The 23,252-nt window shown below is 46.2% G+C and overlaps 1 protein-coding gene across 1 annotated transcript in view; it reads left to right on the top strand.

The window, feature by feature from the left end:
* Positions 1-2,237: 2,237 nt before the first annotated feature.
* LOC131671662 (tRNA dimethylallyltransferase) overlaps positions 2,238-23,252 on the top strand; it is a 47,269-nt gene continuing 26,254 nt past the window's right edge. The window contains exons 1-3 of the mRNA XM_058948271.1: positions 2,238-2,377; positions 13,809-13,946; positions 14,014-14,273. Of these exons, the coding sequence (XP_058804254.1) occupies positions 2,261-2,377; positions 13,809-13,946; positions 14,014-14,273 (515 nt within the window). The 5' untranslated portion in view covers positions 2,238-2,260. The remainder of the gene's footprint in view (positions 2,378-13,808; positions 13,947-14,013; positions 14,274-23,252) is intronic.

Genomic DNA, 23,252 nt, shown 5'->3' with positions numbered 1-23,252 from the left:
TAGCAGAAACTACGTGTTGTTCAATATTTCACGTCGCTTCTGCTAGTTTACGAACTCGGCAACAATGTTACAAAAATTTAATCGCATTCCTTCTTAGTTAACTATGTTGGATTCTTAAGCTTTGCACACTGCTTATCGCAGTGATGAATGAATGTTTCAAAATTTTTCGACAGTTAATGAGTTTGAAGAAAAAATAAACCATCGCTGATAAGGCATCAAGTCGAGCGATAAAACATCATCAAAGCAAGACACGTGTGGCGCTAATATCCCTTACGCGACAGACACTTTACAAATAGAAACTTAGTAGTTGCATTTGATATAGACAAATAAGGCTTAAAGTAATGAAATCCGTAGATATGCTATTTTATGCTTATACCATCACGCATAAATTACAATATCTAATCTGCTCGCGTCAATAAAAAAGATCCAACAAGCGTTTCAACAACTTTGTCAGAAGCTTCATATTCGATCAAATATCATGTCTTGAGAAGAAAAAAATTGTTAAAATATTACATAAGTAATGAAGATACGACCATGTCACATAATTAGCTTACAACGCGTATATTTAACAATGTGATTCTGCTAAATTTTATTAATAATATTACTTTCACTTTTTTTTCATCTTCTTATCTACTATTATATCGAGGTGGGGTGAGAAAAGTGATAAAAAGTAATTTCATCTCATCCAGTTCTCGCGAGGCTATTCTAATTGTGGCTTTTATCGGAGTCTCGTATTGGGAGGCGAGTGCAACTTGACGGAGAAGAATTTCGGTCAATCGTGCACGCGCACAGCTGATAAGATTATTATTCGTGCAAAGAACGGGCCAAGTTGCGTTAGCTGCGATGCTGATAGTCCTAGCGCTGGTGACATTTGAAAATTTTGTCCCAAGGTGCTCACAGATTGACAAAAAACTCCGAGCGGATAAAATATCCTGTAAAACTACGAGCGCTTCATAAAACAAACTCAAATTGTCAGTACCGCTAGGACTATGACTCACGAAGAGTTTCCGTGCGAGTATTCGTGACATGCAGCTGCCAATGTAACGCGACTAATCTAGCGTTAGCTACTTGATAAATGCTCGTGTCATCGAGCCCGAACGAGCGCGATTACCACTGCTACATGGAATTCGCAGTATACGCACAGTCAAGTTCTTATCAAGCCATGAACCTACCAGTAAAAGAAAGTAGTACCAGAGTTTACACATACTCTCTTTCATACTCACGCTTGACGATTACGTTGTGATTCCTCCCGTAGCATTCTAATAAATTAATATTCCAATTATAACGATGACGTTATGTGAATAAAAGTAAATCAAATAGTAGATATGAAATAAAAAATGCGTAATCGCGGAGATATCTGTGGGCCATTAGGTAAAAATCACACGAGAAAGTTTATTTGTCTAGACCAACGTTGATCCTAAGTCTCAAGATAACAAAGTAAGAAAATATATTCATGTTTACGAAGTTAATTTTCAACACGTCATTAAAATTTTACAATGGTTCAAAATAAAGACAGGTTGTATCTGAAGCGTTAAAAATAGTTTTATATGGTGGGGCTTGATTATTTATTGTCAGTTGAGGTTGAGCAAATCACATCTTGCACCGACAGATAAGACAATCTATAAATGAACATTGAGTAGCTCGTCAAAGAATATTTTTGAACAATATAAAAAAAGCAATCTTTTCCATAATCATTTAACCAAGGGCAGTGATTATAATTGTATGTCTGCATTTAATAAAATAAAATATTGTACGAGCAGTTAAATTAATGTTTTCTTTCTAAAGTGGTTTCATTTTATTTTTGAAAATTATTAACTGAGTAGATGTATTAAAAGTAGAAACGTAAGACTTGTTTCGTAGAGCATCGGCCGAAAGAGATGAAAATTCAACCTTTAATTCTTGGCTCAGAATCACTAAGTGGTTGCTTATTTGGATACAAGATTGGTTATACGTTTAAAATCTCTTTTCGCGCGCGAGATTTCATAGAGAAATAAGTATATTAGTCAATAATCTTTATGCGCAATCCACACCGCTACTAGAAAATAATGAAGGATTTCGCGCGCAAACTGCTTGTCGCCAAATCGTCTCTATGTATAATCGTTATGTTCGAAATCTAAATAGATACATTCAAACGCAGGCACTGTGCGTGCCACAGTTACATCCAGACGAGAACACCAACTTAATGCAACGAGCGTAGCGACGCATGCGCTAAAGTTAGTGATGGCGAGATCCGAGCAACGAGCAATATATAGTGCAGGATATGTCGCGCGTGCCGATCCTTGTAATTTTGGGTGCAACTGGGTCGGGTAAGTCGCGACTGGGGATCGAGCTGGCCCGCAGATTCCGCGGCGAGATCATCTCCGCTGACAGCATGCAGGTAAGTCCCGGCTCCATCAATCTATACGTCCGTTCGCCCGACAGCCAGCATTTTGAGGTTATCGAGCGGCAATGTGCTCGTAGTTGTAATATAAACAGCACGTTGGATCTACTATAACAGCTGTCTTCTTTTACTCTCTCCCTTTCGTTATATCTCATAGTGGCACTGTCATTACATTTTGTGCTTTGGAATGCAATTTATTCTTCAATGTTGCGTCTCTAAGAGTAGCAATTTAATGACGAGCTCTGTATAATCGATACCAAAAGTACAGCTCTTCAAGTCCACTGATGATTTTAGATAGAACAAGTGTACAGAATACTGATTTGAACACATTGTTCGACGCGTGACAACCTCATATATCGATCAAACATGAAAACTACTACAAGAGTTCATGTTATCACGAATTAGTTTAGGTATTCGCACAATAGCCACGTCGTAAATCAATCATAATAGTAAGTAGATATAAGCTTTGAAGGAAAGGTATGTACTATGCTGTTGAAGAAAAAGTAGTACATACGTCCGACGAAAAGAAATGGCTGCGTTACAAAGTTTAATGTAAAATAAACGTTTTTTTACATTTTGACAAAGAATATTTACACGTAAGGTCACTTAACTTCTACCATTTTTCGCCACTAAAATTACCTATAAAATGATTCGCAACGTTTGTTAAAATCATACCAATACTACGCTATCAATACAAGTATTGTCCAAAATCTATAAAAATAACCTTTTTGTTGATTAGTTCATAGCTTTTGCAAAATGCTAAACATTAATTACATAAGTAATTTAAACTGTGTGTTGTAATGTATTTTCTAAATTTCAATCAAAAATATTATAAATCTAGAAATTTTTGACGAATTTACGAAAAACGTGGACTCGCTAAGTATATAGGAACAAACTTAGGATTGTATGTTTGTTTAAATCATTGATATATTCCCTCTAATTATTAATATTAGGCGATGGAATTGGTATCACTGTTTCAAATAATAGTTTCTTAAAAAGTTTAGTTTTTTGAAAAATTCTTGAGGTTCATAGCATAGAAATATCTTCCATAAAATCATTGTAAAAAAATAAAAGCGTTGCTCAGATCTGGACCGCAGTGTGTAGTACGGTGGTGGGAGGAGTGAGTTTGAAGGCTGATAACGCGCACGAGAAAAAGTTGTAGCGTGTCTTAAAATTTAAAATGAGTCAAAAATTTGCATTTTCAAGGTAACTTATGCATAGAAATTTATAATTTTTTTATATTTTGGAGCTCAACAAAATATTTACTCTTGCGTAAATAATTTTCATGAAAAATCATTATTTACTATTGTAATTTTAACGTTTCTTATTGTTGGTCATTATTATAAATAATTTTCAAATAATTTTCGTATTTTACATAACTAACTGAATATTTTACGATCAACTATTCAGTGACATAATATCTTCTTTCATAATAATTTCTTTCTAGTGTAAATAAATAAATTTTTATTACAAATAGGTAGACAAATTGTTTCAATTGAATAAGGTTATTTTATTTGTATTTTTATTATGTATTAAAAATCCAAAAGTTCTTATTTATGATTTCCAAAACAATTTATTTATGGTATATTATTATCTTAACTACTTGTACTTGAGAGAACTCGTAATTGTATACAATATTTTAGTCATATTTCAAGGTATACTAACTACTTATTTCACTTCAAGGAATTTTTCTTCTTTTTTTTGTAAATCTTTCTAGTTTATTATAGTCTTCACCACTAATTTCAACAGTTGAACCTCTGAGTTCAGATTTTAATTGAAGACATCATTAATTTGATTCATTACTTAATCTATTTCGTCAGTATTCTGTACATTAATCGTGTCATCGCATATACCAAATTTTGTAAAATTTGGCTTTAAACCATTGGCTTTCATTTTTCAACCCCGATCTATTGCATTATTTTTATTTCCAAACCATGTTGGTATTTGATAGTAACCATATAAACAATGCTGTGGAGCTGCTGCTTCCTATGCTACTACTAACTGCTACTTATTATTGGTGCGAAGTTCGATAGCCGTATTAATTATCAATGCATCAGCATCTTTTTCAACTACTTCAAACTCTTAGCTTACTATACGAATAAGCTGCTATTTGTTTTCGTCGTGTGATAAAAATTTATCTTAAGTGACAGATAGAGTTGAATCGATATTAATCATATAATCGTAACATAAGTTTATATTTTGCTGTCGAGTACGTTCTACAGATTTGATATATGTTTTTTCTAGTTTCGTCTGATTAGTCATTAAAGATAACGTGAGAATTTTCCAAAAAATTGTTGACAACATAGTTGGCGTACTTTTGAAGAATAATGTATATCCATTAGTCCAAATGATTCGATGAAGAAAGAGTCCCTATCAAGATCAAAAACATAGACATTCTTGCTAGATTGTTCATCGATCTTTGAAATATTTTGAAAGATTTGTTTTCTGTTTACTTTGGCAGAGACAATCAATGGTTCGAACAAACAAAATCCTACGCCTCCTTTTGCACTTAATGATTCCATTTTTTTACAAATTCATCAAAAATTGACGGCTTTGTGATAATATTTATTGAAATTTAGAACCTACTTTCATTACAGAACCTATGTTTCATATAGTTTGTATTGCATTTTCAATTAATATTTGGTAATTTTCAAAAGCCATTAGTTAATCAATAAACAGCTTATTTCAATGATTACCCTGCAATAACTTTATGTAAAAGTTTTATTTTAACCTTCGATGAATTATTGTGAACACAATTTCAATGCTAAAAATGATAAAAATTATGTGGCCACGTATATAAAAAGTTTATTGTCAAAAAGTAAAAAAAAGCATTTTTTGATTGTTTCGCTAATTGTTTTTAGCGCATTTCTTTACGTCTCATTGACATACCACACTTTTTTTCAACAGCATAGTACACATTTTCTCTCTAAGGCTTATCTCTACTTGTAATTATTGTTGGTGATTCTCTTAGACAGTCTGGACTAAATGACACATTACCATCGTTGCAGAGCATTTACTTATCCAATGAGTTTTATTGTATAATTGTTTTCTTCCTAGATATGATGATTATTTCAACAATTATCCAACGTGACTCAAAGTTAGCGTTCCAAATAAAGTTTGATAAAATTCAGCCGGCGATAAATCTTAATTAAAAGCGGCTTAAATTTAGTCACAAATAATGTTGTAGTTTAAAGCAAACTTGATTACTGCACGTATTTTCCCTCGTAAGTAAGTGTCGAAATTTTGGCGTTCTCAGTTGACTGCTGCATCTAGTAATAAACATGATTACAAATGCCGATTATCCGAGGGCAACGAAATAACAAGAAGCCGAGTTCTTATCAGTCATGTTTCACGAAAATCGTTCTTACAGAGTTTTGAACTTGTCGACAGTCTCTGAAGCATAGAAAAAATTCGAGGATACGTACACACGCGCGCGCACGCAGGCAAGAAAGCAGAAAGCCAGATGAATAACGATGGGAGCCGGGGTCCGTACGCACGAGCGCGCGGGCAGACGAGTTTTCCCGTGCGCGGACAAAGCGCGCAGTAGTAGAGCGCAGCTGCTCGCTCGAACGGCTACTTCGAGCGCAACACGCGCACCGACGAATTTTACGTGGCGTACGCGAAGAATGTCACCAAGAGTACCACGAACTCGGCGTCGTTTCAGCCACTTGTACGCAGTGTTTCGTATACATGTAGAACCGAAAAGAACTTGCACCCGTCACGATCAATCCTTACCACATTTTTCGTTGAAAGAAAAGAACTTAATTTTCGGAAATTACTAAGCACCTAAGAGTACTAACGTCAATCCGAGCTCAAATCCCAAAATTAAATTATAGGAAATAAATTAATATGTAGTTTATCAAGCATTTTTATTCGAGGAATTCGAACTTGATTATTGTTGTTGATTAAATTTCGAAAAACCATGAAAAATCACGTAGAATTCGCGTTTTGTCCTAAGTGAGTTTGCGGGCGTGGCATTGTCAAGCGACCTCGACAAGTAAAAGGGTACGGCAGTGCCGGGGAAGCTGAGCCCGCCGACTCGATAATTCTTTCGGCCGAGTGTTCGCCCGGAGATAGAGAGCCCACGGTCGCGCGTAGAGCCGCGCGAAAGGACAGCCCATCCCAGCTGAGACGTGAATGCAGGAAGTGGGATGTACAAATTTGACGAGTCCCCCCGCGCCCGCAGCGACTTGGCGACACATGTGTGCCACAGCACTCGGCCAATTATTTGTCGTGCTTATAGATCTGCCTGCCTTTTTTCAGTTCGCCGTCGTGGGAGGCTGCGAATATAGTCGTCCAGTTCGTTCGCGCTACGCATACGAAAGAGCGAGTCTGTATGTGTTAATTCTTTTCTTTCTTTCGTTCTTCCATTCGACTGGTTCGCGCTAGCGTTTTTATCTTTTTTTTCAAGCGCCGTTCCATTGAAAAATTGTTACTCAGCAGCGGCGCCTTTCTTCGGACAAAATTAATCAGCAGCCCTTGACTCTTGGCGCGGGAGAAATTCGTGCTGCTTTTGACCGAACGCCAAATTATTATTATTTCTTCTCTTCGGGCTGACTCGCGAAAACGAGTCGATTGACTGAGCACACTTCGAGAGTCTCTAATTAACTGGTTAAGCAGTGTCGTTAAGTCCTATGTCGACGATCGAGGCCGTCAGAGAAAAATTCACAGCAAGGCTCATTAAAATTTTTCTATTTTTTCTCTGTTTCGTTAGACAGAAAGAAGCGAGATAAGGTGTGTCCCTGGCGGATAGGGGCTTTCGTAAGGATCGTGAGAAAAAAAGTCGGATATCTAATACAAAATGATGATTGACGCAGTTATCCAATCAATGCTGAGAATGTCTGCACGGTACGAGAGAGAGAGTACAGAGACGCACTGGCACACACATAAATTAGTGTATGTCCGTGAATTCGAATAAGATTTCGCGGAAAACCGAGAGTCGGTAGTTTGAATAAATAAATAATTCATAGGCGCGAGGCATTAGAGAAACTTTGAAACAATGGCGAGCCGAAAGGTACAGCGTGTGATACACGGGGACACGTGAGAAAATGGAGACCGGCCGACTCGAACGTCAGCCGATCGCGCGATTTAAAGAGCCGCGACGAGTCGAAACCTTGGATCTCGACGGAGTTTTCAGCGGTGTCGTGGCCCCGCAGCCGGCGGTCCCCGCCGCCGTTGCTTCGGCGACGCGTGACGCGCATGCCACTCGCCGGAATGACGTGACGGGTTTGAGGCCGCGGCCCGAGCAAGGACCACTCGGCTCTGCCGGGCGTCTCTTTAAATTTCATTAGAGAGCCGCCACCCGCTTGTCCGCGCAGAGCTCGTCGGATTTTCGCTCTCGCCGCTCTGTCGTCGCTTTTAAAACAGCTGATTCGGCCGGCGCTCTCGACGGCGCGCCGCGAGCCTGCCGACGCCCCGGCTATGCTATTCTCGATCGAATGATTCCTCGTGCGACGCATCTAATGGAAAACCTTGGAATCGACATTTCGGCGCGTTCTTGAGTAAGGCCAGAGGTCAGCACACATCCGGACATGTACTTTTCTAACGAGTAACCGCAGCGAGCGTAAACTTGATCGTGTTTCCTTTAGTTATCTCCGTCATCGGAAGGACGTGCTAGGCTTGTTGATCTTTTTCTCGCCCTCTTTCTCCCCCTTTCTCTTTGCTAAGTGGTGTAGACCCAAAGATGCGCGTAATCGATTCGCAGTCGGCATCTTTCAAATATACATGTGTTTAAAGATGACACGTCGTCGCGACAACTGTTACGTAAGTCCCATTTTTTTTTCTAATCTCCCAAGCCAGTTTTGTCTTTGTCAACTGCTCCGCCGCTGGAATTTTCCACGGCTACAGGGGAAAAAAATCCAAACATAATATCTTCTCGAGTCCAAGAAGAGTTATTATTTTTCGACGGGGAGGGGACGACACTTTCGCTTTCGATCGCTCAGCGTCTAACACGTCCCGGCGGGAGGAAAGCGGGACACACGCGTGGAGGAAAAGCGCGAAGTTGGTCGCGGCAAGGGCGGAGAGGGGGGAGGCTGTTAGTGCGTAACAGCCGGCGGAAAAGGTAGCGCGCCACGAAGTGGATGCTGGACCAACGACCCGATAGGTATCCCACACGTGCGAGATACATACACGCAGCGAAGAGTCGTGACCTTGACTCGTTGGTTATCGCCCCTCCCTCCCCTCCCCCTCCTTTTTAATGCTCGTCTTTCTATTTGTCGCCGCTGCGGCACGTATGCGTGCGCGCGAGCTTAGCCCTTGCCTAGCTTTTTTTTCTCCCCGCCCCTCTTCGTTTCGATCCGAAACCATAGAATTGTCGCATTTTTCTCACTGGCTGTCCATGAATGTCACTCTATTGACTTATCGCCGAGATTCTTAACGTTTTCGAAAATTCGGTGGACATCCACAGGCCATCGAAAGTAGAAACGATACTTAACGTATTCATAGGCTGCCTGCAGACCTAATTATAACCGTGAGCGCCGTTCGATAAAAAATAACGAAAGGTATGTGATATATATATATATATATATATATATATATATATATATATATATATATATATATATATATATATCTGTGCCGTACGGCTTGTCGTCTTTATGCGGGGGGTGGGGCCTTTCTCACGCGAGATCTCTCAATGAAGTTGCCGCGCGATTACTCGGAAGTCGCGGATCCCTTTGCGCTACTCTCTTTCTCGGTTCCACCTACCGTCAGAGCTGGAAAGCCAATAACAGTTTGATCGACGCTCTCGTTCAGTTGATGCAGACGAGCTTCGATGAGGCGCGTAACGCGCGCGAACCTATCGTGAAATTGTCCGAGGGCATTTTCTACGTAAGAGCTTTTTGCCGCTTACGTTATGATGATCGTGATAGCCGGTGAGCTTACACAAGGAATGCAAAGAGTTTAGAAACTTTCAAAGAAACCGATGAGAACTGTATCGTACGAAGTCATACTGAAGGCCAGAACGTGAAGTCAATAGTCAAGTGTTGGGTAATCGATTGAAGTCAACGGCTATAGGTGTATATATATATATATATATATATAGCATAGATTTTTTCTTCCGAGTGATGTAATTTGGCGATTGTTCCGTATGGTGTTAGCTGTCAAATTGGATTCTTTCCAAACGTATCGAAGCGTGTCGGATCGCCCTGGGAATCTGGAAAGTGGATCGAGCCCGCTTGTCAAGTATTAATTGCTAGCTACGAGAGAGACTCGTTGGAAAAGAGACAGATGTGGAGCGTTCGCTGCCAAATATTCGCGCGGACAGCCTCGGATTATTTATCGGTAATTGATAATGCGACGCCGCAGCCGCAGTGGAGTTTGGTGAAAAAGCATCTTTGCGAGATTTCGAAGAGAGAGAGAGAGAGAGAGAGAGAGAGAGAGAGGCGCGAGTCTATCTGGCGCTGTGCCAGGGCGGCCGACTTCTTGTAAACGAGCGAAGCCTTTAGGGATATGAGCAGGCGGCGCGAGCCTGAGGCTTTTGTACCGGGGAAAAGCGGATGCGCGCCGCGCGCCTTCTTTTTGCCCAATCGCTCACGTCTGCGCTTTCCCCACCCGGGAGGATAAGCATCTTATCCGTTATATTTATGAGTGCCTGCGAACTCTCCTGCGCACGTCCTCCGATCGGCGTCCACGCGACTGCAGGCCCCGCGGCAAAAATTATTTGCCGAGCTCGCGCCAAATTCCCTGCAATATTTCGCGATATTGCGATCTACTGCCCGATAACGGATATGCACTGTTAACACGCAAACATATGTGATTTTGGTGATTTATCCGGCGCTTTGCTGCCGACTGCCGCAACGAGGCCAGTCTTTCTTCTCGGTAAACATTTCGCTAATTGGCTAGACGCACGACATTCAGCATCGCTGATATCTCGGACGCACTCGAACCTGCCTGTCGTTCGCTATCATTTATTTATTTCTGTAGCATCGTTTTTTATAGCCGAATATTACGGCTCGTTATCTTGGATTACTCAGGAAAGTAATAGCTTAGCGCTGAACACCTTCTCGAAATTTATCTGATCGCAAGATGAAAAGGATAGCGATTTCGCATTCCGTATTTTGCATCGTTTGAGATAATAAAATATTCTGCTACGAGAGCTTAGCGAAAACAACAGTTGGAGTCCAGGGAACCATCGTACTCGCTAATGACGGTAAGCAAATACAATCGGTCGATGACAAACTGTTGAAGAAAGTTGAGTGAGCAACAATCCGAGTGATTCGATAAGATAGCTCGTCGGAGATTTCGGCGTCCGATTTTACCGAGAATTGTCCGGCTATCGGGAGGATTAGGGCCTGCATTTATCGACTTTATCGCACACAGAGACATCCGCGCGCACACGTAGAAATAGCTGGTCCATTGTGCCGCGGGGACGGGCATTTCTCGCGCGCGAAACCGGTTGCCGAACTCGGATCGAGCCGAGTGTGCGTAACGCGTACACGCTCGCTTCGGCGTGACAGCGATAGCGCGCGTGTGCGCACGCGCTGCACGAAGACTCCGATTTCGAAAGACTCGCGCTGCGCGCCGGTACGCGACTCAGTGTCAAGGTGAGTGCCGCCGCAGCGCACGTGTACGCTCCGATTCGCCGCGCGCAGGTGGAATTTTTTTTTTTTTTTTTTTTTTTTCGTGGCCTGACCTTCCTTCTCGCTCCCCCGATCTAACGTCCGTCGCTTGGCCAGTTCATTATTTCATTGTTTTTGTTTTCCTCTTTTTTTTTCTGCCTTGCTTGCCGAACGTCGCGACCGAATTAGCTTCTATCGAACCAGGAAAAATATCTTTTTGACTTTGCTTTGTAGGAGAGATTGATCGACCAATTATACCGACTCTCTCTCTATCAATCCCGTGGAAACGCTATTGACATTCCCGCCTGCCGAGAATACACCTGCTCGATGTAGCATGATTGAAATTTAAACGAATCGATTTGTCTCGTTACTGCACGTTATTATTACGAGGAGTTCCGATGAGCCGAAAAGACTCTCTGGAGACTGTTGGGCCATACGAACGACGCACGACGAACGATTTCATTCACGAGTTCCGCCGTTTCTGCGCCATTGGACATCTTTTGCTCAGGGCTGTTTGTCGCTCGGCCGACGATTCGTCGCAATAGACGATCGCTCTAACCCACGCAGCCTGAGCCTTACCATTGGACTGTTCAGTTCTGCCCTCGGATCTGTTCGCATAACGTATAACTTCGGCTTTTTTCCTATTGAGATAAGCTCTTACAACGCGACGAGTTGGCTTTGATCGCGCAAACGAAACGGTCGCTCGTCGCATCGGCTCGAATGATCGCAAGCTCCGCTAGTCTTCTCGCCTCCCTCCCCCTCCCCCTCTCCTTTCGACCGAGCGGGCGAAGGGATCGGGCGCCGCCGACTTGCGTGGTCTTTAGCGCGGCGTCGATTCGTTTAGCGCCAGTCGAGCAATTAGATGAAATATCCGCTCTCCTCGGTAGCTCGAGTCGCGAGGCTAATGGCCGCACGTGCGTGCGTGCGCGCGCGCTCTTCGATCTGCATTAACCGACAGTCTCCTTTCTCTCTCGCGTCTCCCTCCTTCTTCCCTCTTCCTTATTCTTTTAACCGTGTGGCACTTTCGCAGCAGTCGACGTCTAGACATGGGCGAGCTTGTTTCCTTTTCCTCCGACGATACATGCAAATGGCGAAAATGCTAGGAATAGCCGACACGCAAAGTCGAGAGCGCGCGAGGCACCGGCAGCCAAAAAAGGCACGTGTTATTTTTTCTCGCGGCGCTAAAGGCGAAACTCGGATCGTCTGTTTCTCGCGCGCGCACAACAACGGCCCTGCTGCCGCCTCCAATGCCAAGGATGAGCAGCGCGAGATTTTCAATGACTTCACTGCTTCACTTACACTTTCATTGAAGCTCGACGTTTGGCACTGCTCATTCGCTTTCTTATGTTAATTCCCGCGTCGGGCAATGCTCCTCTGTTTATTATTTTTTTTTTCGTGCGTGCTTCGAAAGTTCGTTGGCTGCCGCTGTTGGTCGCCTGGGAATTTTCGAAAACGTCCCAGCGTGGCTATGTGCGTCCGTCGCTTGAAAGTCATTGCCGCGCAGCCATAAATTAGATTGTTTTATAAAGCAAACAAACGTGTGCGCGCGCGCGCACGAGATAGAGAGAAAGAGAGAGAAGGCGGTTTCTACGATGAGGCGTATAGATAACAGGATGAAAATCGAAACGCCCGCTGGACTGATCCGCGTCGTTAGTGAAGAATGTCGATCCACGGGATTCTATCTTGATTTTCCGGTGTGGCCGGCTCCCCTCGTGGGCGCAACAGATTTCCATCTTGCTCTCGAAAATAGCACGAGTGATTCATGAAATCGCCCGTGGTTCAACTAAACTTGTTTGCTCAATGTAATAATCTTTATTTAAGCTTGAAATTGGTAGAAGCAAGGTGGAAGCTCGATGTCGAGAAAGGCCCGAAGGCTAGCGTGGAAAATGGAGACGCGGACGAAGTAGCTCCAATCGCGATTGGAAAATCGGATGACCGGAATGAGGTGAAGTTCCGGTGGCTGGGGGTGGGAGAGAAAAGCTGCTCGCGTAACCAATTGCCACAGTTTTATCGAGCCCGCTCCACAAGAAAAGCTGCTGAATGAGCTAACCATTCAGCTCTGCCCCTTCTCCCGCGGCGTTCACCTCTCCGACAGAGAGAGAGAGCCGTTTCCTCTTCGCCTCTGCCGCTTTAAAACCTGTTTTCTCGCCTGAGCTGCATTTTACTACATGCTGTGTGCTCTCGCCGCGCACTGACAGATCCACCGAGCGATTCTCTCTCTCTCTCTGTCCCTCTCTCTCTTTCTCGCGGTTATTCCAGAACGTCTCACTCGCCGAGGCAATGAGTCGCCGAAAATCCCCGATAGCCGAGTCGCGTGGGGTCGCGCTCTGGATGTCAATGCAGAGTCACCTGCCGGTACGAGCGCTGCCTCTACGGAGGAATGCGCCGCGACTCGTTCATGCCTCTGACTTTTCGCTTTCGTTCGCCTCGTACCTACGCTTCTTTCTTCCACGCGCATGCAGGACTAATAACTTATCTCTCCTGCCTCCGTTCCTCTCATTTGAAATGCTAATAATTTTCACGGCCAGATGCGGATGTGGGTCGCGTATGGTCGTCGTGAACGTTTTACGTGCCGCTGTTCGACAATTAAGAGCCGCATCAATAATTCATTTCGCAGATGAACGAAACGGCGCGACCGAGCGGCACTCGCTTACGCCTTGTATTATTGAATGAAACAAGCTTCCACGTGATAATAGCGCTTGGATGCGACCAAGCGTCACGGTTACGCGCCGCAATGAAGCAAAAGTCGGCACAACGCGTGTCCACGTGGACGAAGCAGCGCTCGACGAGAAGCAACGTGGGGGGCGGCAAAAGCGCGCCATTGTCTCGAGTAGCTCGTCTGATGTCTGTTCTCGGCGCGTCTTCCGCAGGTGTACAGGGGCCTCGACGTCGTCACCGCCAAAGTCAGCAAGGAGGAGCAGGCCCAGGCGCGGCACCACATGATCGACATCATCGATCCGATCCAAGAGCTCACCGTCGTCGATTTCCGCAACAGGGCGCTCAGAATCGTATCCTCTTCTACCTGATTATCGATTGGCGTTATTCATTTCATTGATGAATCCTTGACGAGAGTAGATAGACGGTCTGCTAAAAGAGAACAAGCTGCCACTGGTGGTAGGCGGCACGAACTATTACATCGAGGCTCTGCTTTGGCAGATTCTGGTGGACGACCCCAGGCAGCAGGGCGGTGAGTTTGACAGCGAGGAGGAATGGACGAGCAAGAAGCCGCGTCGCGAGGAGGGGCTCAGCAGCGAGGATCTGCACAAGAAACTGATGCAAGTCGATCCCGAAATGGCCGAGCGACTTCACCCCAACGACAGGCGAAAAGTTATCCGGTAGGCGGCCACTTACTTTTCACCGATCGCGCTCCCGTGCCGTCGATCAGCCCAATTAAGCTGGCGACAGTTTTTTTCACGCGCTTGATCGATTTTCAATCCGAGTTAATGTCGCAATAATGAATCGTCTGCGCGCGAAAGTTGGATCCACGCCTCGGAGTTGCTGTAGCGCTCGGATAAAGGTCGATGGGCCGCAGAACGGCAGCGAGCGCAGAGGAAAAAAGTCGAGCGCATACAGGCCTCGGCCACGCCGATCGAGAGCGGCTAATTCCAGTGACCGAGGGTCCATTGTTCTATCGCGTACTGCTGAATAATTGATTGATTGAACGAAAAGCCATTACGAAACGCGGTGCGCCTCTTCTGTTTACATACGCGCTGACGGCGCGACCGTGTTAAGGGAAAACTAACGAGACGGAAAATCTCGATTGTCATTCAGCTCGTAACAGGCTTCCTGTATGCCTTGTCTCACGCGACGATTGACCCGGAAATTTGTCTTCTTTTTCCATCTTGTCTTTCCAGTTGCGTCCCGACGACAGCGACAAACTTATTTAGTTAACCCGTTAGTTAAAATTTTGTAGAGCTCCTTGAACCGTAAATTAAGCCTACTATTTCAAAATTCAACTATCTTTGTACAAATCTATGGATATTTGATAGTCGCGTTTTGATTGTAATCAACATTTCATCGAAATCAACATTTTCACAACAAAGTGCCGTGAATTAATTTCTTCTAATTTATCGACGGTTGTTGGCGGGACCTTCGATTTCCAATCAAGGTCTCGCAGTCAGCCTGCCAGTTATATGCATGTAGGAGCACGATCTTAATTTCCTGTTGACTCCGATCTACTACATTGGATATTCAGTAAGCTGGACATAATGTACGCCAATACTGCTCTTGCCTTCTCGCGTTTTTTTTTTTCACGAAAGTTCGAACCTTAATTCATTCAGAAAATTAATTCTTACACCTTGCGGGTAAAAAGGCGAATCGGCCAACTGTGGTCAGATTATACATTTCACGAATTCACTTGTCGATTGAATCGATCGAGTCCTGCGATTCGTCGAAATGACGATCGTTTCTGGCTTTCCGCCGGTCAAAAATTAAATCTCATTTACTTTTGCGCAACACCCCATCGGAATCCCGCGGTTAACTTCTCAGCTTCGTTGAAAAAAAGGTTCCTGTGGCATTGATCAGTGTCCGAAATTTCGATCGGCTGGGTGGGTAAATCTGCTAATTATTTTTACCTTCAAACACGTAATCTAGGCGCTATATTAAAAACGCCATAGCCACTCGACTAGATACGTTCAAATATTGAAATTTGCGTGCGGCTCTGCTCGATGCATCCAATAAGATTGGAGAAACAAGTTGGGTTTGATTGGAACGATTGTCACATAGTTACTGATGTAGTTTGGAGAAGAGTGTACATATATATAATATGGAAATCGGAGACATCTGGTAAAAAGCTATCTAGACGGTCGCGCACGCTGGGGGCGTCGTTCGAGGCCTCCGAATAAATTGGCTTGAGAACACAGGGCAGCCAGAGCGCAGATGCGGCTTCTTCTGACCAGAGCCGGGCGATTCCGAAAGTCAGACTGACAAGAGAGAAGAAGCGGCTCTGCGCGCAGATCTACCTGCTATATGTATGGCCTGATGTAACTGTGTTCTCGGAATGGAATTCATCATTATCGAATGCTGCTCATATATCGCTGATTTACCACTTGTCTCTTTCCGCTCGCTCGTGCTGAATGTGAGATTGAAAATGAAAAAATCCGATGGGAATTTGGTTGAAAGACTTTCAAAAATTCACAGCTATTTGGTGGTTCATTGAAGTCGAATTCATTTTCAGCGCTCGCGCGAAAGAAAGAAAGTGATGTAACGAAAAGCGTAAGAAGAAGAAGAAGAAGCGTGTATCCTTGCGAGAGCTGAGTAGATATGACTCTCGGAGCGACAGGGGCAGAGAGCCGCAAAATCTTGCTAATTGCTCGGGGTGCGGACCCTTCAGTTGTCACTCACTCATTCGCCTCCATCCCGTATGCATTTATCACATTTTCGCGTTTGGAGTGGCCACCGACGACATCTGTCGAGCTAAATCCGACTCGGGTAGTCCACAAGGGCAGAAATCTACGGGACCCAAGAGAGAAAAAGAGAGAGAAAGAGCGAGTGTGTGTTTCTAGGAAGCGAAGCCGCCCAGTTCGACAATCAGATCTGCCGTTGTGTTCGGTGCGCTGGCGAGGAGGCACATAGCAGGAGAGGCACAGGTGCGGGTGAGTAGAGCCTTCGGAGCGAGAGCTTCAATTAGGCTGGCCGCGTGCTGCGGGTCGTCTCGCCGCCAACATAATGGGAGAGGGAAGAAAGGTGTCCTGCAGCTGTTTCGCGCATCGCGCCGCTCGACATTGGCAGGGGCCCCAAAGCCAACCAGGTGCGCGCGCCTCAGCGCCCGTGGGCCGGCACACCTTGCAGCCTCAGTCCCGGCCGACGGGGATCGATACGCATCTCGCTTATCTTGCTCGGCTCTCGATTTGCCGCGATGCATCTGTCTCGATCGCGGGCCACGCGCGCTGCCGAATTTCGCGGGGCTGCTGGCGCTCTGTAGCTCGCTAGTCGCGCACCCATCGTGTTGTTCGTTTGGAAGTCAAGAAAAAGCATCGGATAAACAAGTGATGGATCTTCCATGACAAATGTATTCTCTGAATATACAAGAAGTCCAGTGCTAGCGCGCTGGTCAAAGTATCACACGCGATAAAGTGAAATATGGGGAGAATGAGAGAGAGAGAGAGAGAGAGAGAGAGAGAGAAAGAGAGAGAGAGAGAGAGAGAGAGAGACGACGTTCCCTGTTTCGATATCGAACTTTGACAGCTAGGGGGGCCTCTACATTTCATGTCAGCCGAGCCATCTAACTCTTGTTCCACTACTCTTAATGTAATAAACAATTCGAAATAATGATAGTTTGGGGCGGATCGGTACACGCAGGACGTCTATAAATAAAGTGGCTAATGTTCGATTGGAATGTTAATGCGTTGTAGATTGGGGTGAAGCTGCTCTATTAATACTCGTGTATTTCCATCAAATTGAACCCGTCGAAAACATGTGTCTTGCATAATTAGTGCCGGCGAGCGGGTTGCGCGTATGACGTGTTAAGGTGCAGTATATCCAGGCGAAAAAGAAAGAGCGTCGACACAAAGAGCACGTTCGGCTCTATAATTACGCGCCACATGGATCGGTTTGACAGGTCCAGTCGTGCGCTACGCGCGCATGGCGCCGACGTCACCTACGAACCGCTATCACGTGACCGGCTCTCGACCAATCCGATCACGCGTCAACTTTACTACCCGTTCACCTCTTTAGAAAGGAAAACGCGCGAGCGCGGTTACCATTTCAAGGTCCCGCGGTCACCTTCGGCGGCGTCTTTTTCGACGTTGTTTCGTCGGAATGTCGAATGCCTTTGGGCAATTTTCATATGAGTTTCATACAGGCGCGTTGATGGAGGAAATGACACGCTCGCATGGACTCCCCGCTATAGTGGCGTAACAGCTATTAACGAGCTTGTTGGACTTTACGGCTTCTCTCTCTGTTTCTTTGATGCGCGTACCATTTCCCTATCTCTACTTGCTATTGGTAATTTAGCGCCTTTGGTCAAGTGAGCATTGACTGATACTAGCAATCTATTAACCGAGTATTTTTTACGCCGAACCGACTGTTGAATGGCAATGCACAGTTTTGAGAGCTACTAACGAGGGGCTCCTTTCATCCATATTCATCTCGGTCTCCTTTTATTCTTTTCGATATTCTGGTAAACTTATATGAACCACTTCTTCTTGCTTGCGAACCATCTCGATTTTCGTGCTTGTAACGAAGTCATAAATCTCGGATCTTTAATAAAGATTAATTCGTTCCGATTAGCGTTGGTTTTCATTGACGAATCCGATGGCGAAGAGCGAGCCGGCCTCACTCGATAAGAGATCCTCAAACGGAAGCGACTAATTACGTAGGACGAGCTCAAAGCTTTTGCAGTTTTTCCGAGGCATCGCGGTTGAAAAAAAATCAAGTACGAGGGACTGGGCGTGCAAACGAGCCAAGAGTAATCGCCGTCGAGAAGGTTGGCCTGGCTGCGCGGGCAGTTTGTTTAACGAAAAATTTGATACCCGCGAGATGCGCTCGCAGCAATTCGCTTAATTTGGGCGGCCTCCCCAATATAACCAGCTCTCGCATGCTCGTCCGCCCGCCGCCGCGGTAAAAACCTGTATCATGGGATTTCCAAAAAATCCTGCACCGGCAGCTTCGGAAACGCTTTATCAGATATCTGGCCTTGACTCCAGCTCGCTCTCTCTCTCTCTCTCTCTCTCTCTCTCTCTTTCTCCCGGCTTTAATAAAGTAGGTAGCAGGTTTTTTGGGCGGCCAAATGAGGATATAAAGGCACGCCCAGAAGAGGATCCTTCCCCTTCGCTAAGAACGAGAGAGCCAGCGAATTGCCGGTCAATTCAGCTGCTCCCTCTTCTACTGAAATTCGCCTGTCGCCTCTCTCGCTCGCTCTCTGCCTGCACTCTGCCTGCACTCGGCATTTTCCCTTCCACGTCTTGGTCGAGCGTGGCTCCGCTAAATTTCGCTTCGGCATTTCTTCATCTCGAGCTTGTCATCGGGCGAGACACTCGAAATCGTTCATAACCGCAGTCTCACGGGCGAGCCTACTCCAGTCTCCACTGCGCGGTAATCATGAAAGAAGTATCTCGGTGCTCGAGTGCAAACGAAGCGCAAACTGCGTGGTAGAGAGAGAGAGAGAGAGAGAGAGAGAGAGAGAGAGAGAGAGAGAGAGAGAGAGAGAGAGAGAGAGAGAGAGAGAGAGCGGGGAAACCAGTTATCGGAGGTTCGTCCGTGGCCAAGCCGGCGGAAAGGAAAAATCCATTATCCCGCCGATGGGTGATTCGATCCGCGCTACGCCGTCTGCCGCTGCAGCCCGAGATAACGACACGCTCTCTCTCCCTCTCTTTTTGGGAGAATTTGAACGCTCTTCCGCTCAAACTTTTCCTTTCAATTTCCGCGAGCGCGCCCGCGCCTCTTTCGATTCTTTACAGCATCCCCTCCGGCTATTCCTCTGCGCTAGACTTCGGGAACCGCGTTCCCAATACACTTTCTTTTCTCTCTCTCTCTCTCTCTCTTCTTTTTTATTCTTCCATTTCCCGTTAATTTGCCTTCGCAACAAAGGAAAAAATTCTTCTCGTTCGTTTCCTTTTTCCGTCCGGATTTTCACGTTTGCCGTTTGGGCTGCGTGTGATTTTGCATCACTTCGCTCAAACTCATGCCAATTAAATGCGTATAGCGCCAAGGAACGCGGCGAGCGCGTGCGTCACTGAGTTTCTACAATTTGCGTGGAGTGGTGCAAGTGACATAAAGGTCGTTTGATGGCAAATCGACGGCTTCCCTCGAACTGGCACAAACCATTTTTCTTCAGTCGATACTTACGTAATCGGAATACCAAGCTTTTCGAACGCGCTCGGAAAATTTTTTACGAAAGCTCGCGTCGGCAATGACGATGCGCGTTCGAGCCGGGGGCATTTAAACTGCAACGATGGACGATTTCGTTGAGATCGCCGCGATCGCGGCTCGTAAAGCATTGCAAAACCAAGCGCAACTAATGCAAACGACGCGAGACTGTGGCGAGTTGCCGTATTTTCGCACTGATTATGCAAAAGCTTAGCCTCGCCGAGGGGCGCACTCGATCGTTTGCGCAGTCTCCTATTTTATTGTCTGCGCGTAGGTACACCGGAGGCAGGAAGGGAGGGGCGGCGAGGGTAGCGCGCGACTACTGCAGAGCGCGGCGCGGAAGATATTCCGGACGCGGCTCGCTGAGACAGGCCCTCGCAATCACTGCTTGAAACTCTGCCAAGAGCCCCGGCATTGTCGTGCGCCGCGATTTTCGTCGGCGCCCGACTAATAAGTTTCCGCGCGTCTGCCCGAGACGCGAAATATCGAATGGAAACACGACGAACTTTACCAGTGTCGGGCCGCGTAAAGGTTGTTTGATGGCGAATCGACGGCTTCCCTCGAACTGGCACAAGCCATTTTTATTGCCCACTTTTCGCCGCTAATGTCTTTTCCCGGTTCGAGACTGAACCGTCGTTGCACCATAGACTTGCAATGCTTTCGCGAGAAATCAGATACGCGAGTATCTGGCATTCATTGAAAAATTCAAGTTACTCCAAAGTGTGGCTTTTGTCAATCATATTCCCTGCTCGCCACATACTTGATGCTTGTCGTGTAACTTATTTATGAATTATTGTTACGAGCGAATAAAATCTCGTCCGATAACGTACAATTGATTAGGCGACGGCAGAGTGGAAAATTGAATAAACTGCTAGTTATGAGTATTCTGCTGTAGCTATTCTAAATGTCTCGGCCGGCAGCGTGGCAAACTAATTGTCGAGGGTTGCTCGTCGCTCGCCAAGCCGAATGAGCTGTACAGGGGCTTAATGACCAATTCGACGTGACAAACGCTGTGCGCGTTATCCGGTCTAGACGCGCGAGCTGCTGCACGCCTACGCGCAGCACGCGCGAGACCATCTCCAGAGCCCGCGTTCTTTTATTGGGCGCGAGACAGCTACACGTAAATAGGTACATGCAATTACAGCCCGCGAGCTCATTTTGGATTCACAGCGCCAAAGTGTTACGCAACGCATGCGAGCCGCGCAGGTGTCGTTTCTATTGTTGAGCGCGTAATCTACTAGAGCATCTTATCAGGTGAAAATACCTATTTTTCTCGGCAAACTGATTCCACTGATAACGTTCAGCGGCGAAAAGACGGTGGAGCACCCGGTGAAAAGTCATCGATGATGTAGCAGCCTGCGAAGGCGGGCACAGACGCGCGCAGTCACGCTCGGCGGTGGAATCGCAGCGCGGTTCGCACGCCAGCTCGGTAATTAGGCCGCGCGCACAGTAGCGTCGCCTGACGGGATTGACAGGCTCGCCGGCATCGGCTTATCGACGATTCGAACGGCGGCGCCACGACGATCGACGAGGCGCGCGGCCTTCGATCGGGCCTACAACTCGCGTTCCAACACGTGTCGCGTCCTCGTCGGCGCCGATTGCGATTACGTATCCGCGGGTAGGTGGTGGCGGTACGTCGATCGGCATCGCGCGCCGCGCACTTTCCTCGAACACCGGCCTGACCTTCTTCGCGACGTTCGCACGTGCGACTCTCGAGAAGATAATGATTTAGTGGAAAAATCGCGACCCACGATTGGTCTGATTCGCGTGCTCGCGTATCGCTTATTTGTTGCAGATGTTTGTCGGCACTTTCGGCTCTGCGCTTGCTGCGTCGATACCGTCAATCTTCTTTGCCACTCGTTCGCTTGATTTCACTATTTTCTTTTCTTTTTGGAAAATAACGCGACAGCAAAAACAAACGAACAAGGAAACGGACGGCCGAGCCGCTCGCGAAAGTAAGAAAATTAAAACATAAAAGAAACAATAACGTCCAACGTCGAAGGCCAACGCACGCAAAAAAAGAAGAAAATCTTTCGTTCGACATTGCCATTCACAATCGGATTGAGGCGCAGTGTTTACAAACAAACCTCGAGTCGTTGACTGCACAACTCGGCCGCATATACGTGCGTACATATATGTGAGATCAAATATGCAGTCAGGTGGCGCGCATATGCCACACGCCTCACCTAATTTATACAAGCGCTTGCGCATCTGTCTGCCGCGCACTTTGCTCGCAGACAGACGTGATTATTTTTACGGTTCGTCGCGTGCGACTTTTTCAAGTGCAATGCCAATTACAGTATTCAGCTTCGGCTCGTAGAAAGAATTCAGCTGAGTCTCTGTGACATTGTGGTCGCAGACGTTTCTAATTTTGCAGCAAATCAGAAGGATAAATTACCAGGTGTAATGTCCGCCGACCACGTTGAAAACGTTGACGAATAGGTTGGACGAGAGGACCGGCAAAAGTCGTTACTACACACAGGAGTGTTTTTTTTATCGAGCTTGCTTGATAATAGCAAGGTTGGGGTCTGGAAAACCATGCGTGCGAATAAGAGGAGGAGCGAGAGAAAGAGAGAGAGAGAGAGAGAGAGAGCGCCCGGATGGAAGAGCATGCCGAAATTAATTTGGGAAGCTTGCGGAGATGACAGGTCGTGATATCTTTTTTTAAACTGGCCAATATTTACGAGGCTCGGCGAGAGTTTTTCTCGTAGCTGCCTCTCCCCAAGCGAATTATAGTTTCCTGTGCGGACACGTGTGTCGTCGCCGTGCGCGCTGTTGCTCGACGGCTAGCGCCGAAAGAAAGAAAAGAAAAAGCGTCCCCGTTCCTCATGCCGTTAATGAGTCGAGGGTCGGGGTGTGCTGATGTTTCAGCCTGCAACTTTTCGATGATTGCCGTCTACATGCATACACACACACACACACCTACCCGGCGCGAGGACTATTTCGATTGATCGGGCGTATTAGAGCGCACGCGCTCGAAGAGTGCCGCCGACTCGCTGTAAATTTAGCGGCTGGACTTTAGTCTAAACATCGCAATATTTATGCCCGCTTCAAAAATAATTGCGGCCGACCTAAATAAGCTTAAGTAGACCGACTCGTCGTAGGTGGATCAGAGTTCTCGGTGTCGCTGGCGAGAAGGCAGAATCGTTGAGCTCGCGGGCTTATCGACGGAGCACTCGTCGTTGCGCAACCGGAGCTTGCACCCAAGGTGCGTATCGAGCCGCGACCGCGTTGATGGGAGTAACAGCAGTGCGCGGCCATTAAGCGTAGACGGCGCAACGCTCAATAAACCCGAAGGCCTTTGCTCGTAACGACGAATCGTACTCCGGGTGCGATAAGCCGCGTGTACGCGAAAGGATAGCTGCTTCGGCTCAGCCGAGCTCGCGAGTGGGTCGATTAATACGTTCGGCGCTGCGCCGCGGCCCGCGATCTCGCGATCCAAATCCAAACGAGTTCCGTTCGGCTGGCAGTGGTGAAACGGCAGTGGCCAACATGAAATGCCGGCT

The sequence above is a fragment of the Phymastichus coffea genome, unplaced genomic scaffold (assembly GCF_024137745.1).
Source record: "Phymastichus coffea isolate CEN01 unplaced genomic scaffold, Cenicafe_Pcof_1.1 PCOF00132, whole genome shotgun sequence".
Classification (NCBI taxonomy): Eukaryota; Metazoa; Arthropoda; class Insecta; order Hymenoptera; family Eulophidae; genus Phymastichus; species Phymastichus coffea.
The sequence above is the reverse complement of the archived record's forward strand: the minus strand, read 5'-3'. Positions and strand labels throughout refer to the sequence as shown.